Source organism: Ambystoma mexicanum, chromosome 5p (genome assembly GCF_040938575.1).
Source record: "Ambystoma mexicanum isolate Mex_15411 chromosome 5p, UKY_AmexF1_1, whole genome shotgun sequence".
NCBI classification, from domain to species: Eukaryota; Metazoa; Chordata; class Amphibia; order Caudata; family Ambystomatidae; genus Ambystoma; species Ambystoma mexicanum.
This window is the reverse complement of record NC_090930.1, coordinates 1,154,092,752-1,154,110,878: the sequence shown is the minus strand read 5'-3', so window position 1 is coordinate 1,154,110,878 and position 18,127 is coordinate 1,154,092,752. Positions and strand designations below refer to the sequence as shown.

Sequence of the window (18,127 nt, the reverse complement as noted above, 5' to 3'; positions counted from 1 at the left end):
TCATTGCTGGAACATTACGGTGCTTTGCGAGGAACATCGCAACCTGGAAGGAGAGAAAAGACACAGGTTAGCAATATAAAAGGCGAAAAAGCACAGCGCATCGTGCATTACTCACCGGACAGCATCGCGCACACCGCGCTTTCGCCTACCGGCCCATGCTCATCTTCAAACTGCATGACAACACCAAAATACCTTTCCATACCTAAAAGGAAAGAAGCAAGAAATTATTATTCGAACTAAACGGAACATAAGAACTGCATAGAAAAGACTGTAAAGCAGCAAACCTACAGAGTCGCAGCAGGCCTGATTCCCACAGGGGGGCTTGCACTAGTGAAGTAACTTGGTCCCTGCTCGCCCCCACATCTGCGCGCCCCTACCACGAGGAGCAGGATGGAGAATCCACCTTTTACAATATTAAGGTGAGGAGAAGGCCCAAGGGGGAGGAAGGAGTTGAGGCCAAGGGAGGTGGGAAAACATAAAGACAATCTAGTATTGAATCCAGCTCTCCTATATTGCAGACCCATCTTTAACCAGAGGCATTATCAAGGGACCGGGAGAGGGTTTGAGAGTGCAAATCATCCAACCAGGGTTGGGTGGCGTCCCCGTGGATACCAGGTGAGTGTAACACTGATAGAGGCACACGTGCTGCCATCTCCAGCTGTAGACAGCCATAGACCAAATCCCCAATGCTGAGACTAGATTAACAGGACACAGTGATTGGCGTGCCGCCTATTGAGGGCTTTTGTTATGGCTAAATGTAAAATTGTGTAAATCCATGCAACACAGTCACTGTTCTCACTGTCATCAACACACAACAATATGAGCTGGTACCCGAAATGCCATCCTGAATTTCCACAACTTGTCAAAGGATCAATTCAGAGCAGCTAGATCAAACATCCGAATCAGCAGGGGTGCTCAGAGGCTTTACCAGACACTCCCGCATGGCACACCATCCCTGGCTGTCTGCCAAGTCCCACTATTGCTGACACTGTGGATGTCTACATTTCATGGGGTCTCCTTGATCACCGCATGTTCCCCTTGTTCCCGGCGTCTGCTACCAATGTTGCGAGGCTTTTTCCAAACATTTTCCAGGTTTAAAGGTATCCAGTCAATATATCTAAAACATTACAGAGTGGTACATTTCAGAGTGGACCATAATACCGAAAAACAATTCAAACATTAATTAAATAAATAAAGAGTAGGGGGGTAAAGGGGTTAAAATGGGTCGAGATGGGGTCTGGTGGCTTTATGTGGATTATGGCATAAGTGCAATGCTATTGCTGTGCTAAATGCCTAGGAATACGGTCAGTCAAGAACATTTCGACACCAGGAACTACGGCAGTAAACGCTATACAAATGCAAGATAACATAACATAATATACATGGGTTCTTACTCAGGGATGTACAGAATGAGTTTGGTTAGTGTTGATGCAATGAAGTTTGTCTTCCATTGAAAGTCAATTTAGGGTGTAAAAGGCCAGCATGTGACGGCACAGATAAGTAACTGTTTTCTTTGTCATCTGTCAAAGATTGGACCTTATTTGCTTTCAGAATAAGGTGACATTGCAAAACCTTGGCATCATCATTTCACTTGTTCTCTTAGTTCAAAGATATTTTTAAGGGTTAGACCATTTATTTTACATAAGATTATGCCACTCTGTCTTTTAAGCCTTTTCTGGAGTTTCCTAGTACCATTTCAGTCACTATTTCCTTGCCGGAAGACCTAGCAGCATGCTACAATGTTAAACTATCTATAGCTCTTGATAGTATTGATTCGTCAAGAACCTGCAAATCTACCACCTGGGAAATGGCACTGAAGGTCTGGTATACTCAAGACCTGCTCGGTGTGCGGGTCCAAAAATCAAGAAAGCATATTGACTTTGGCAAAAATCACTGCTTGCCTCTGAAGAAAAGTCTTACCTTTTAATAGCTATTCAGTATAAGAACTCTGTCATAAAAGCCAAGAAGGAGCCTTTGAACTACCGTATTAGTCAGGCTGCGTTGAATTCAAAAGAATTATTCTTGATACAGAGAGTGCTTGAGAAACCCAACATTAGAATCAGTGGTTAAGGATCAGGATTTATGCGTCAACTTCAGCAGGCTCTTTTTGACAGGGTATGCCTGCTTAGCAGCCATTTCCCTGAAGCAGACTACACTTTCGGCATCCTCAGCTTATTCATCTCCAATCCACTTGTCTCCATCACCTTTTAACTACAAGGAAGTAACTGAGTTGGAAGTAGAAATGGTGATACATTCTTTAAAACAAACGAAATGCCCTGGGGATCCATGCTTTCCAGGATTGCAAAGACCTGTGCATCGGTTCTTGCGTCTTTGATCACTGAATTTGTGAATGCCTCGTTCATGTTGGCCTCTGTGCCTGCATGCATCAAACAATCATGGATCACACCATTGATAATAAGAGCACTTTTGATCCGAATATTCCTACAAATTAGAGGCCTATCACAAGTGTGTTCTGCTAAAGATATTAGACCGTCTGGCTTACTTACAGATACAAGCTTATTCGGAAGATCATCACCTGCTAGGATCTAGACAATCTGGATTTAGAGCCTGCCACAACACAGAATCCGCTCTTCTGGAATTGAAGGCGAGCATGTCACAAATCATGGACAACAGCAGATTTCTCTTCTTGTTCCATTAGATTTATCAACTGCCCTTCACCTCGTGAATTTTAAAATGTAATAAAACAGAGTTCAGTCCACTGCTTTTTTCTCTAAAAAAGCGTCCAATTGGGTGTTGTTGTTTTTATAGGGAAGATCAGCAAGAGTCTTTCACAAACCATTCATGCCCCCCCCTGTCGAGCTCCATTGTAGTGTCCAGCAGGGGTCTTGTCCGTCACCCACACTCTTTAATATCTTTATTGAAATGTTTTTGGATGTTTTAGGGGACCAAGACATTCTATGCATGAATTACGCAGATGATACACAGATTTTGATTCAACTTTCTGGTGATTATGCTGTAGATTCTGCGAGAATAAATGCTTTCTTTGATTTGATCCAAACTTGGATGGCACATAATTGCCTGTCCATAAATGACGGCAAGACTGAACACCTACTGGTTGGTTCTCAGCAAAAACTCTCCAGGTTCCCTGACCTACATACAAATTTTACTATTGCGGATTGTTGTATTATTGTTCTTACAAGAATTAAAACAAAGGGTGTCTTTTATGATTCCACCCTCTCTATGAAGGACCAGAGCAATGCAGTGATCTCTTCATCATCCTCAATCAAAACAAATTTATTCGGATGTATAAAAACAACCATTAAACGACAAATCAACACATTATTGCACAAATCCAAAATAAAAATTCTTAAAATTACAATTCATAAAACTAAAGTCAATATACATTTCCACAGATACAATTAATTATCAGATGGTTAACTCATCAAAGGCTATTTTAAAAAAAAAATAGTTGAGTAAGGGATCATACAAAAAGCAATACAGGAACCTTTGTCCCATTACTGGTGCTATTAGGCTTTATTACAGACCTTCACCCCCTTGCAGTTTTAGAATACTATTTCTGAAATACATTGCTCTTTTCAAGAACGTCAAAAGAGCCCATGCTGTATATACAGTTTCGGCACTCAAAAAGAACACAAGAGCAGCCCTATGTGTGCGGATCAACGTCTTCTTAAGAGCTGGAATCAGTGTCAGTTTACGAATACCAACATACCCAGTACAGAAGAACAGCAAATGAGAGAGATCCTCTCTACAGTGTCCACAGACTGGGCAGCCCGCTGTGTCTGGAAAACCCTTCCAATTATGGGTGTTACCTTGCAGCCGAAGGCAATCAAACCTTGCCCTCGTGATCAACCATCTGTCCTTTTTTAGCGTGCTCCATAGCAGATATGGTTGAATTCCATTCAGACAGCTAATGCTGGTATGAAATTCACCCTTTCTGTGGCCATACTCTAGCAAAGTTCTTTTTCTTACTAAGGTTTCACCCAACATATCTTTGTAAACGGTCCCTTCACTCTTAGAAATGAGTGTATCAGGCGAAAAAAGGGCACCTAAGTTGGCTTCGCCCAAGGTTGAAAAGACATACGCTAGCCAGGGGATTTTTTTCCAGCCACATTTGCCCAGCACCGTGCCTAAAATGGTATGACACAAGGAAGCATGCTCATTGGCCCACAGCCTGACCCAGAATAAAAGTGGAGCCAACGCCCACTGATCTTCCCAAAACTACACACCCAACTCCCTGTGGATGGCTATTCCAGATGCGCTGGACGGGAGCCCGAGCAAGTTTTTGAAAAACTTGCTCTCCTTTCTCTGGATTTCCGCCACATTCTGGAAACCCCAGATGGCTGCACCGTACAGAGTGGAGGCCGCAGTTTGGGTGCTATAAATCTTAAGGATCACATCCAAAGGCCGGCCCCTACACTTCGACATAAACCGAAAAATACCACCTATCTTTTGACTCATCTTGAGGGATTGTTTGGCCACGTGCTCTTTATCTTCATCATCCTATTACTTGAAGTTGCTCTGCCAGATAAGCCCTTTTATCTCCAAGGAAATTTGTGCTACACTTGCTCGCACTATAATTGGTGCTTAAATTGATCGTACTACTCAGAAAAATATTGCTAAACTTCAAGTGTTACGGAACAGTGCGGTCAGCATATTCAACCAACTCAATAGAAGAGCACATATTACACCTGCTTATAGAGCACTGCACTGGTTATCCATGAAAGAGAGTTTACATTTTAGGATCCTCTCTATTTCCCACAAATGCATATTTTGCACAAGACCAGCTTATGTTAAAAGAAGGATGCAGGTGAAACAATATATGCAATTGTTGAAATCAAACCAGAGTAACTTGCTCACCGTGCCCCGGGTGAAACTGGAGAAGGCAGGTAGATGCTCTTTTAAGTTCATTGCCCTGTTTTTATGGAATAAGTTTCCTTATTTGTTAAGACTGGATCGCTTTGAAACACAATTTACTTGATGTATAAGAACCTTACACATGCACAATAAATACATGTATTTATTTAATTGGTTATTTATAACAGGCCTAATACCGTACCCGAGTTTGGTTTCTAAGTGCAGATCCAGGATCCGTACCTCTGTTGCTCTGTGTGGTGTTGCTTCCAAGACCAGCGCGTTACCCCTGTGCTATCCTCCGTGCACAACTAAATGAATAAATCCCTCACTTTTATCTTTTCAGAAACCCCCTCAAGAATGTAGTTTTTACTTGAATGGTACTGGCTTGGTTTGGCTCTGTTTATTTGATCCTGCTGACTAACCTATGTCTACTGCACCTTGCTTTACTGGTTTTAGCGATTTTATTGGTTTGGTATATGCTGTTTTTTTATTATTTTTCTTTTAATGTTTCCAGTGTTTCTAATGTTGCTTGGAATTAAGGCTTGTGTTGTGTTGTCTGTTATCGTCATGTGTGCACCCTTTTGCCTTTGGGCCTAAGGCGCTTTACAAATGTATAAATATAAACATTTACAAGTATTACATTTTTCTAAATATGTGATGATTTAACTTTTCAACCTCTACTATGTACAGGAGTATGTTGCAATGCTAATACAGATCAAGTATACGTATTTCCATTATCATTTTTTTTAAAGCTCAGTAGAATACTAAATCACCTATTTCTCACAGGGGTTGTTGCCTTTCATGCGAGATGAGCCAAGAAATAGTTCATTTGACGTTTTATCTTTCTAAAGACCGTTACTATGGGATGCTACTGAACTCACACAAAATTGAACCAATGTTCTCTTTCCTGCTTGTTATTTCACAGCCATTCCCGGGTTCCACAAAATGCCGGCCCTGCTCTCCTTTTGGACTAGATGTGTGAGCTCTGTCGGCGTGTTTCACACCTCCACTGACAAGATGATGAAGCAACTCGATACCGGCTATTCCAAAGCTATAAACGAGGAGTGCCCAGGGCTGGCAGATACAGGTACAGCTGCCATTTTAGCCTCTGATTCTTATACTTGACAACAGTCTCAATTATATGTGAGCCGCATTGTGTATGATCTACCATGTGGAGAAGATGAGCCTGCTACACAGATGAAAACTGACTGAGGGATCTCCAGTCTTGGTGTATGTGTGTGTGTGTATATATATGTGTATATATACTCCACTCCACACATAGCATTAATTACAGTGGATGTGTTGGGTTGCTTTATGTTGGAATACCATAAATCTTGTAGATTCCTGCATAGTAGTGTCTGTTTCAAAAGCAGGTAACTGGATTTGGCCTCATCTAGGTGTAACCAGTATTGCAGAAAGGGCTAGAATCAAGTATGTGATGGTTGCAGCTGTGAACTCAGAGTTCTAGAAGTTGAAAAAATGGGAAACTACAAAATACTAAAGATACACTTTGCTTCTTTCCCTGCGTGTGTAGCCTTCCGAACCCTGCTGACTCAAGTTCTCGATCGTTCCGAGCCACTCCTCTCCTCCAGTCTTATGTCAGAGATTGTAACAGTGTTCCAGTATTACAACTACTTCACCAGTCAAAATGTCAGCGACCTAGGCGCCCATCTGGTCCAGCTTGCAAAAGAAGGTGAGATGCTAACTCTTAGAGAATGTGGTGCTTGCAGAGGATCCTCGATCCTAATTGGCCAACTCCAGGTGGGCAATCAGCATCCCTACAACCAATATTAATGAGATAAACATGCACAGAATGGACTTGAATGTAAGTCATTCTCATATTCTTCATTTATTCCAAAATTGCTAGTCTTTTCAAACAGGTAGTGCAAGCGATCAAAGTTCATACTTGTATGGTTTCCTTGCAACTGTGAATGCCCTGCTTTTCAAATGTGAAGACATCTGGGTTACAGAATGGTGCCATCCCCAGTGTAGTTCACATGTCTCATCAGCTAATGACTGCAAACCTGTATGTGGAAGTGATCTGTGTGGGCATGGAAGATATGTGTGATATACAAATTTGTATTTTTATGTGGTCTAATTACATTTCTCACAAGTTATACAACAAATAGTTTGTTCTACAAAATGCTGAAAATGCAAAGGGATGCATGAGAGAAATACAGAGGTACTAAAAAGCAGGTGCAAACATGAAGAGAGTTCATCTCAAGAATATAGTTTTCATTTTTTAAAATGCTGACCTTCTCTCATGCTATGTCACAAAGTGCTCAAAGTGCTGTAAAGTGCATAAACGGTTCTTAGAATACAAACAATAGATCAATTTCTGGGATTCTAATAATCCTTCGGGGGAGTGTTTTTTTGTCTCAGAAAATATAGGAATCTTATTTCGGCCACAAAAACGCAAAGCTCTTAAGTACATGCACAAATGCATTTCATATCACGTGTCTGATCAAACATGGAACGCGTTCCCATCGCGAGCGGGCATTGAATAGCCTCATCACGCATCAACATGTTTGAGGTTAGTGTGCTCTCTAAAAGAGATATCTGACAGATTTGTTAAAAACACATTGTTATTATTTGAAAGCATGTACTGGGCCGTTAACTTAACTACGAATAATTTGGAGAATAACTCGCCCTAGAGAGAAAAACACTCAAAGGGCCTGATTCATGAACTTTTTGCACGGTGCAAGTTGACTTTGCACTTCACCCTGATTCATGGAGAAGTGCAAAGTGTTTTTTGCAGTGCAAAGTTTGCACCGCGCAAAAAATTCCATGAATCAAGCCCTACAATGTTAAAGTACCTTATTAGCCTGCCGTGCATTAAGTTCCACCTCATCTAGTCTCCTTGGAAATTCTGGGATGAGTTCAAATCGGAAGGTGCCAAGTTGTATTGGTCCACCGTGCACTTTCCTTGAATAGTCCTCCAGAGAGATTAGCTGGGTAAGTGGTACTGTACATTTGTCCCGACATCTGCGCATGAGCAAACGCGGTACCAAGTCACACTTTCGCAAATACAACTTTGCAGGTGAAAATCCACCTTCACATACGCTAATTCCAGCCCCATCATTTAGATTATTTGGAAACAAATATATACAGCTCTATTCAAGAAAGCAAGCCCTGAAAGGGTGAGAGGCCAGGGCAAGATGGCAAATGTGCCTGTGAATGTGCCAGTCAATTGCAATGCACAGAGAGCCTTCATAATATACCCGAATATGCGAGCTAGGAATTTGCAATCAGGGGGTCTAGAAAAGGATTTGGAGTGCAAAGTTACTGAATCACAAATAGCGAATCGCAAAAATCTGTTGTGAAGTTTGTAGTCTGCGAATACGTGCAAGAATACTTGAACAAAAAGATGAATGCGTAGTGCAAAGCACAAGTGGAGTCAAGTATGTGCCCACCCACAATAACGCTAGGAGTTCTCAGCTACACTCTGGGCATTTTTCTCCAACAGCCTTTGTCTTTGTAAATTGCAGCCATGATCTCTTTGCCAAGTATATTGTGATGTTTTTCATCCGGCCGCATTGCACCGAGTTACCTGACATCGATTGAAACGAATCCCCAACTAACGCGTCTCCGCTTGTCATCGGCCAACATCAAAATGATTACTCAACAGTACGTCTCAGACATTAAGTCAGAAACGGTTCTCGTTTCATCACCAAGGCCGAACTACCTACCTATGCTTCTCAAGCATAGGCATCATGTGAAACAACGCCCGCCGTCCCCAAAAGCCCATATTCATCAGTATGATAAACAAATAGCACTAAGAAAAAAAGCACTGAGACTACTCAGAAGACGCGCCAAGGCTGATAACACCATGGTTGCATGGGACCGATGGAAAGACGAAAATAAAATCTACAAATCATGGATCAGAGCGCGCCGAGCCGCACTTTACCAGCACAACGCTGAATCAATGATGAGAGTCTTAATGTCAAAGAAAACCGCGGACTTCTGGTCCCTGGTAAACGCCTCCCATGGTATCACAACCTCAACTATGATCAACGCAGTCCCGGAACAAGTCTGGGTCACATTTTTCACCAATCTCTTCGCCAGCCCGCCTTCTACCATTAACACGTCTTTTGATACTACGGCCGCCCCTTGGATCGATCTGTCAGCTCCAGCAGACATAAGTGCAGCCATCCTAAAACTAAAATCTTCACGAGCTCCGGGCCCAGACGGCCTGACGAACATAGACCTAAAGAAACATCACCTGGAATGGTCCAGCTTCATCAGTATTCTGTTCGACCACTGTCGGTCCACTAGAAAGATTCCAGCATCATGGTCCAAAGCAATCATTATCCCAATTTTCAAGCAAGGAAGCAGGGAAGAGCCTCAAAACTATCGCCCAATCGCCCTATTGGACATAATGGGTAAACTTTTTGCGTCACTCCTCTTGTACCATTTCAATCGATGGGCGAAACTGGCCCCCTGCAGTGACCCATTTCAACTAGGCTTCAAGAAAAACGGCGGCACCGCATTAAACATCCTCATACTCACCATTCTGAAAGCCAAAATAAAACAAGGGTCCCCCACAGTCTACGTGGCGTTCATCGACCTCTCTCAGGCATTCGACAAAGTTGAGAGATGTAAACTGTGGAGAAAGCTGGAAAACTGGAACTGTCCGAAAGACGTGCTACTACCAATAATAGCCCTCCATACCAACAATACACTCAGTGTCCGGTTGAACAGACAGGGAGCACTGTCTAAAGAAATCCCCGCTCACAGAGGAGTTAAACAAGGCTGCCCTCTAGCCCCTGCTCTGTTCGTGGCTTTCCTAGGGGACTACAAAGACTCGGAAGCCCAGGTCCGAAGCTTCCCGCCGAAGTTTGGCAACAGTTCCCTCTCACGCCTTCTCTACGCGGATGACCTGATTCTCTTCGATCAAACCCCGATCGGCCTCCAGCGGCAGCTGGACAATCTGGAAGCCTACATGACCACCAACAATCTTCAGATCAATCAGACGAAAACGAAAATCATGATCCTCTCCAGATCGGGCCGCTCCATGAAAAAAACCCGACCTTGGTCAGTCTGTAAAACCAATATTGAAGTGGTTTCGCACTTCAAATACCTAGGTGTGACCTTCGATGGCTCCTCGAAGGAACTCACAATGCAACAACGTCTGTGGTCTAAAACTAAACAACTTACATCTCAACTAAGAGCGATCGACAGAAAGTATGGCAAATTCTCGCTAGTACCGGCCATCAATTTCTACAAAGGCAAAATGGTACCGACCCTGACCTATGGCATGGACGCCATGTTCACTGTTCCGTCCACACTGTGGCGGGCCTTGGAAGCCTACATTTGGAAATCGCTCCTAGGCCTACCCACAGCCATTCCAATCGAAGCCATCAGACGAGATCTGGGCCTTCTATCACTAAGTGCCTCCGTCAGTGGGGCCTCATTGGCCCTCTTCAGGAAGACTCTTATTAAAGACGACCTGCCAATTTCCAACATCATCGGCCAAGAACTCGAGTCATCGAATTGTAAGGCTGTCCAAAATTGGACTCACCTTCAAAAAACCAAACTGGAAGACTTGCACTGTACAGTAAATGACCTGATCTCAAACCCACAAAGAGTCAGTGAAAAATTGAAACTACAAGACTGGATCAACACTTCTGACAAAGCGGCGGCAACCAAGTTCCTTAATCATCTTCCACCGACGTACAATAAATTGAAACTTCCCATGGCGTATTGTCTGAGATTCCCAGACAAAAAGCTTCGCTCTATATTTCTAAGAGCGCGCTTAAATCTGCTCCATACGCGGGAAATCTTAGCGATGAGAAGGTTGGCGACCGATACCACATGCAGATTGTGTAAACTTCCGGACTCTACCGAGACCGTTCGCCACCTTCTCCTAAACTGCCCCGCCTTAACTCAAGTTCGGACAGCCTTTCTATCTCCCTTATGGCTCGACTCAGTACTGATCGATGAGCAAACATGGTGGTACCGCCTGATATCTGGGGAAAAATCCCGCTGGGCTGCTGCAACGGCCAAAATAATGGAAGCTGCCTTCAACAAAATCAACGCTGCAACCTAGGCGCTCCATTGGCCATTCACTTCCAGTGGCAAGGCTCCTAGCACCTGATGTCCGCGCCACAAAGAACATTGGAGACCACTAATGCACACGACACACTCTGATTTTGTCCCCAAATCTCTAGATGCTTCCCACTTTTTTTTCTTTTTAGGTCGCTTCCTTGTAAAAATCTTTTCTTTGATTATATACAAGTAAAAAAAAAAAAAAAAAAAAAAAAATATTGTGATGTTTTAGACCCTTTCCTCCCATTTCCTCGGCTGCTCAGGTGTGACCCCAGACGGGTGTCTAGCCAGGCTTTAATCCGTTGAACTCCAACCCTGCCTGTAGGTGTGTATGCCCCTGCAACTCTGCCCAGAGGCACATCTAACAATCAGGAAGGGTCAGGGGGTCATCAGGAAAGGATAACGACGGGCCTTTTGCTAGTTTCAAAGTGTTGTGGATTGCTAACAATGATTCTTATCTTTACGCTGTAAATTTCACAGAATCGCAAAAATGTAATCCTCTGTTAATTGCCACAAGCGAGCAAGAAGTTCCAAAGAGCTCGTGTGGCCACCGCCCCCCCCCACTGCCCCCCCCCCCCCGATCTTTGGTTATGAAGTGCTGTCCTTCAGCCGCGCCCGCGCTGCCCTTTCCACCTCTTTTTGGTACTGCTTAAACGCAAAAGACAAACAAAGGCGGAAAGTGGCGAGGGATCAATACTTCACATGAGTTGCTTTGAGCAATTACAGTAACAAATATATTTTAGCTATAGACCAAATCTCAGTAGCGATTTAAAAACCCGTGGCTGTCTGAAACTCCCCTGCACTGTTGCTGAAAGGGGCACTGCGGGCGAGACAGGAGAGAAATGCTGCAGTGAAAAGGAGTAAAGAGCTCTGACCTCGTTTACTTTTATTTTGCTCTTGCCATCTGCAGCTTTCATGGTACAGGTTCTCCAGTCTTCGAGAGACGGAGCCCCCCTCGGGGATATCGCAGAGTTTTCCTCCACGTGCAGCCTGCCTCCCCGGCAGGAGATCCTGAGGGCCTTGGCTTTGCTGCTGGACGAAAACAACAGTGAAGTCAACCAAGCGCTGAATCTACTCACCTCCGCTGCTGCGGAAAACAGCCACTTCCGGGAAAAGGTAGGTGAACGTCTGCAAATGCTTGAGGTTACAAGCAATGGGGCATTTGTGTACAGGGCATTATGCATTTGGAGATGGACAAGGTTTTCTTAACTACCCAAGTCCAGCTTCTCCACCGATGTAATGAACATGTTTTGTAAAACTATAACACTGGACTAAAAAAAAAAAAACAGGACAAAGTGCTTTGCCTCATGGTGATGTATGATTTCACACATGCATACTAGCACTTCCTCGAATTTTCCTTAGCTGGACCTCGGCCCCTCCAAGGGCATTCAACCTACACCGCATTGTGACCATATCAATGGTGAAAGGCGATGTAGAAATGACGCATTAGAGCTTGGGTGCACAGCGGGCAGGGTGGAAGGCTTTGGGAGGTCAACCCACAAGGCAGCTTTGTAACAGGTGCAACCCTTTTACTGACTTCTGTCAAGAGTCTGGTCAATGTTCATCACTTCTATCCAGTGGATTGTTGGTACGTGCAACATTTCATTGACACTTCATTTCTAAGGAAGTAGATTTACAGTGATACCTCTTCACCAGATAAAATAAGACATTGGTGGCATTCGGCTTACACGTGCAATGACTGTCATCTGACTTTTCAACTCTGCCAGATCATCTCAGACACTTAGACACCTTATGTGGACATCCATGATCTATGATCCCAGATAATGGCAAGACAGTTCACTGTTATACACATGGATGAAAAAAAAGCATGTTCACATATTGCAGTATATTGCCAGCACAGGAAACACCCGGGGCACTCCGCTTGAAGTCAGCGCTCACACATCCTGTTAATTTCACCAAGGATGAAATTAAATGTCTTTCTTTTTACAAAGTGCTTAATGTAGATATTGCACGAATTCCAGAAGTGACAACGTGCATGCTGGAATTTGCGAATACATTTGCAAAGGAATTGATGGATTTTATTTGCTGTGAGAAATGCACTGCTCATAAAGTTTATCCAAATCAATCCAAATTCATTGTAGGGTAAAATTAAATCTATATATCTACAATAATGGCATTGTTTTATCTAGAACACAGTCTAAAGAACTTATCGGGCACCAGTCTTTGTCAGGCAACCATCCACCAAGGGTGACCTACATCATGTCTGAGTACATGTCAACAGTATGTGTTACAATAGACAATAGAATATGATACATATTAGAGTACATATTAACACATTAAAATAATATCTGCATGCTCTCACTTCACAGTTGTGTGATCGATGCACAGAGAGATTGCATGCTTCTTTAATGTTGCATACTGTGTGTAAAGTGTCAAAACCCTGGCAAGAACTCACAAGTCAATAGATCATACAGTAAATTTTGGCTTCCAGACAACCCTCCAACCAGCCAGATTACAGAAAAGGGATGGCTTGCCTGTGACACCTGTCAACATATTTCATTAGAGGAGTTCATATTTACCCAAGCAGTAACAGGTTATACAGGGCTTTATTGGACTTAGTAACCTTGTGTTTGTTAAAAAACCAATGCATGAATTTATAGCCAATTATAGGTGGCGAGAAATCACTTGCACAAACACCATTCTACTAACATTCATGCTTAAAACAGACATGAGATTTCTCACCTTCACCCCAACTTCCACACACAACTGCTGGATAACTACCTATTACTCGCTAAGACCACATGGGCCTCAAAACATCCTCATCTGGTGGGGACTTTCACAGCATTCTCAAGATGAATAAACAGATTAATGGAGCTAGAGCTTTCTCCTATCTCAGAGCCAAACTATGGAACTTTTTCTCCGTCCTCTCTGTGGGCCTCATTACAAGTAAGGCAGTGTGGGAAAAATGGCAGTAATGAAGTGGTAACTCCGCCTCATTACCGCACCGCCATACTACAACTTTGGTGGTAAGGTGGAGGAAAACCTCAGCCAAAATTGGCAGAATTACTGCTGGCAGTAATTCCAGCAAAATCCTCATGTACTCCTAAGGTGGCTAACACTGCCGTACCAGCACTCGTAATATGGCGGTAATTTCACCAGACCAAGTGTCAGTAACACTAATTCCGTTTGGTGGTATTCCTCTGGATTTACCAAACGAATAACGCCAAACTTGTAATGAGGCCCAATGTATTGAAACCATCATCCTGAAATTCAGGAGAGCGCTCAAGACCCAGATTTTTCTGGAACTAACTTCCTTTGAGAGATACATATTTGCTGTCTGTCATCTTGATCGGTAAATTAACCAATAGGAATTGGTGCTAAAGTAGATAATGCTGGCTTTTAAACTTATCACAAGTGATTGATACTCAGTGGACATAAAATGAATATTTCCCAACTGTGCTCCTCTAAATCTTTATTCATTTTGGTATCAAGCCAACCAGATCCATTTTAGAACTATGTTGTTTTTTAATCTTAGCACCATTTCTAGAGGCAGACAAACTGGGTGACGGCACTGGGCACAGTTGGGGGCGAGGGACACAGCATGCAGCCTGTTTATCTCCCTTCTGGGAGATCAGGGAGTCTTTGCATTTTAACAGCACTGCACAGACCCCAGACATGGACGGAGGAAGGGGACAAAAGCCTGCCCTACCCTTACCCGTCTACCTCTCTCGATGCAGCCAATGGCTTAATACTTTGCTTAGAGGTTTTTTAAGAAGGCTTCCACCTCCTGAATTAGCATCTCTTTGTAAAACTAAACTGCAAAAACGTTGGGTATATGGTGGACTGTAAGGGCTACTTATATATGTATTTATTTACTATGCAGGATTAATCAAAACGGCCAGAGATAGCATGCTTGAGTAGGTGGTTGTGAGGGCAGGGGTAGGGGACAAAAGTAAATGGCCAATGGAAGGCTCAATATGAGAAGGGAAGAAATTGGCTTTATTTTATGGTATTTTAGAAGGTGACTACGCTCATTTTATCCAAGAATGCATTGACCTATTAAAGGAAAGACGAAGGCTGTAAACATGTACTCAGGTAACATGAAGTCACCTTGTCAAACTATGCTCTTTCCTGGGAGGCAAAAACAGTTTGACTAAGTATGGAAAAAAAACAATGTTTGTAAACATTGTTTGCTGCCGCCCTTTAAGTTTTAACAAAGGGGTCAATATTTGGAAACGTTGAGGATTTGAAGGCTGAGTGGATTGCACTGAAGAGGATTACTTCCTTTGGTGATGCGTGCGTTTAATTTACTGTGAAAACAATATATGTGCTACGGTAGAAAACAATTACTGTAGCAACAATTAATGACAAAGCACACAGTTTTGACATGTGTCTAGTGTAAAGGTTTTCTTTCCTGCTACTGTGGCTATTGAGTTCACATGCCCATGCACATTCACAATTTGCCTAGAGGTCCAATTGCATGTCCAGGTTATCAGCATTTTATAGGTTTGGCAAGTTATGTTAATATAAAACCAATGACTGGTATTGCCCTCAGACAGTAAGAGACTCACATCATTGCCAAGTATTCCCACAAATGGCCAGCTTTTGCCTTTGGATAACAACAAGCACAATATTCTAAGCATTTCAGCATGTTGCCATTGTACGTGCATCATATAATGTTAACTGGCTGGTATTTATAGAGCTTCAGTAAATGGACCACATCCAAGCTCTGTATTTATCAGTGTTATTATGACCCACTGACTCGATTCATTGCCCTCAGAATGATGAAGGGCCTTGTCTTTGCCTCCAGGCTTTCAAACTTATTGCATTGTATTATTCCATTCTCAAAACCAGCAGGTTGCAATGAGCTATCCATCCGGCTTGACACTATTTTCCAGATGTTAACATTATATATCCAGGAACTCAACCCATTGGGTAACTATTTGCATCACATGAGTAAGTACTCACGCAATTCTCTAGATATTGCCATCATAGAGTCAGGTACTGTTACCATATACCATGTTTTTTCCATTAATTGCTCATGCAGTCACAACATTTAGCAAGTATTATTATATTGGGCCTCATTACGACCCAGGCGGTAAGTTACCGCCTGGGCCTTCACTTTACCACCATGGCGTAAACTACGTTTACGCCATGGTGGTTGGCGGACTTACCGCCCCATTCCGACCTTGGCGGGGCGGTAAGTCCCCAATCCCCATTTACCCTTCCCCATTCCCATTTTTGCCCCATAGGGCATAATGGGAGTGGGGAAGGCGTTAATTACGCCACCGTAAATTACGGTGGCGTAATTAACTCCATGGTCCCTTAGCGCCATGGATTTTAACACCCGCTAAAAGCGGGTGTTAAAAGCTCCATGGCGCTAAGGGACCTCGTAATTGGCGGTAAGGGGTCGGCGCAGCTAACGCTGGCGTAAACCCCTTACCGCCAGGGTCGTAATGAGGCCCATTGTGTCTAGGTACCCAGATCACGTGGCAACATGACTGCTTCATGTCATAGCCTTTCTACTTTTTCTGGTCTTCCCCTAGAGCGTTTTGAAGTAGTTTCAATGCATTCTTTATAATCTAACCTTAATTAATATGGCTGGGAACTGCTTTCTTTATCACCACTGCCCAACTCTTTCCTAACTCTTTATAGGCAAGTATTGCAGGATCGTTTCAAACGCACTTACATGAAGTATTTTACCTAAACTGAGTTACATGTGTTGGGGAACCCATTGATTTCCAGTAGCAAAGCACACATCTTTTGGCTACCTAACATGATATATTAAAAAGTCATCTGGCTACAACCATCACTTTGCCTATGTCCCCCAGGACGTACTTGATAGGCATTAATGCAGGAGGGATATCCAGTATCTCGTGAAGTGTTGCCATCACCCTCCCCCAAAAACCTGCAATACCCGGGCAGTACCAAAACATGTGTATTGTGTCAGCCAGAGCATAGGCACATTTCATACATTCATCCAAAGCACCACAAGTACATTTAGCAAGCTTTGCCGGCATGTAGTGCAGCTGACTTAACAGCTTAAACAGAATTAATCTATACCGTGCACTGAGAAACACATTTCTAGTGAGCGTGCATTATCTCTGCCACTGAACAACAATGAATTCATCTCCGAAGTCATGTTCCCACTTCTGCCGGGCATTATTCTTTGTGGGATAGGCATTCAGAACCAGCCCATATAGTTTGGATACCAATCTCCTGGGCTCCTTGCACGTGACAATTTTGTCTATGACCAGATGGGTTTCTGGCTCATGTGGGAACACGTATCTTATAATACTACAGTATCACAGTGCTGCCAAGTTTGACCATAAAGTCATCAAGAGACACAAACAACCCACCCTGTCGCTCCAAGATTTCTGTCGATCAACATCAAAGGTGGGAGTCAACCCAGGGAAATTCCAGAGTGGTACCTTTTTATGAAAAAATTACTGTAAGCTCCAATCTACGAAACAGCCTGGCCCAAGCGTTGACAGTGGTATGAACTGGGTCAAAGGTGCAGGAATCATTATACTTGTCGGTAGAAAATTACTGCATTGAGATTAATGGGAGATACCCCGTATTATTCAAGTGTCAAGTGCACAACTTCAGGCCCCTGCGAGTACAAGTATTCCACATATTGTGCTTGAGAGACCAGGTAGTATAGTTGAATATCAGGAGCAGCCAAGCCCCACCTCCCCCCACATTCGTAGTTTCATAAGCTTCTCCCAGCTCATAAGCTCATGCTGGCAATGCCAGACCCCCATAAGAACCCTGCTATTATAGAGTGTATGGACGAAAAGAAGGCCCTGTCCTGCACGGCCAGAACGGGGTGTTACAGAAGAAGTACAATCATTTTGGAAAGACTAGCATCTTCAACAAGGACAACCTACCATATAGGGAAATTGGCAATTTAGTCCATAGCTTTAATTTAGCATCCAAATGGTGTATATATGCAGCATAATTGTCTGCGTACAATGTGCGCTGTTGTCTCAAGACCCGGATGCCCAGGTATTTAAATCCGTCATTCACCCAAAGGAATCCCATTGGATCTGGCATCGGACGTATGACATCCACCAGGGGAAACAATTCAGATTTTGTTTACGCTGACATGCACTTCATCCATCATGGGACCTAAATTTACCCACGGATCAAGAATATACAATAATGTGTCATCTGCATACAAAGATATGGCCTGTGGGGGTCCAGACATCCGTATCCTTCTGTGTCCATGCTTACTCCTCATGACCCAAGCTAATGGCTGTGTTGTCAGCGTAAAAAGCAG

The 18,127-nt window shown here is 43.3% G+C and overlaps 1 protein-coding gene across 8 annotated transcripts in view; it reads left to right on the top strand.

Annotated features, from left to right (window-relative positions):
• Positions 1–18,127, top strand: part of RIPOR2 (RHO family interacting cell polarization regulator 2) — a 1,323,029-nt gene that overhangs the window by 1,179,703 nt on the left and 125,199 nt on the right. For all 8 annotated transcript variants that reach the window (XM_069613633.1, XM_069613632.1, XM_069613630.1 and 5 more), the window contains 3 exons: positions 5,762–5,923; positions 6,371–6,529; positions 11,795–12,000. In XM_069613633.1, the coding sequence (XP_069469734.1) occupies positions 5,762–5,923; positions 6,371–6,529; positions 11,795–12,000 (527 nt within the window). The remainder of the gene's footprint in view (positions 1–5,761; positions 5,924–6,370; positions 6,530–11,794; positions 12,001–18,127) is intronic.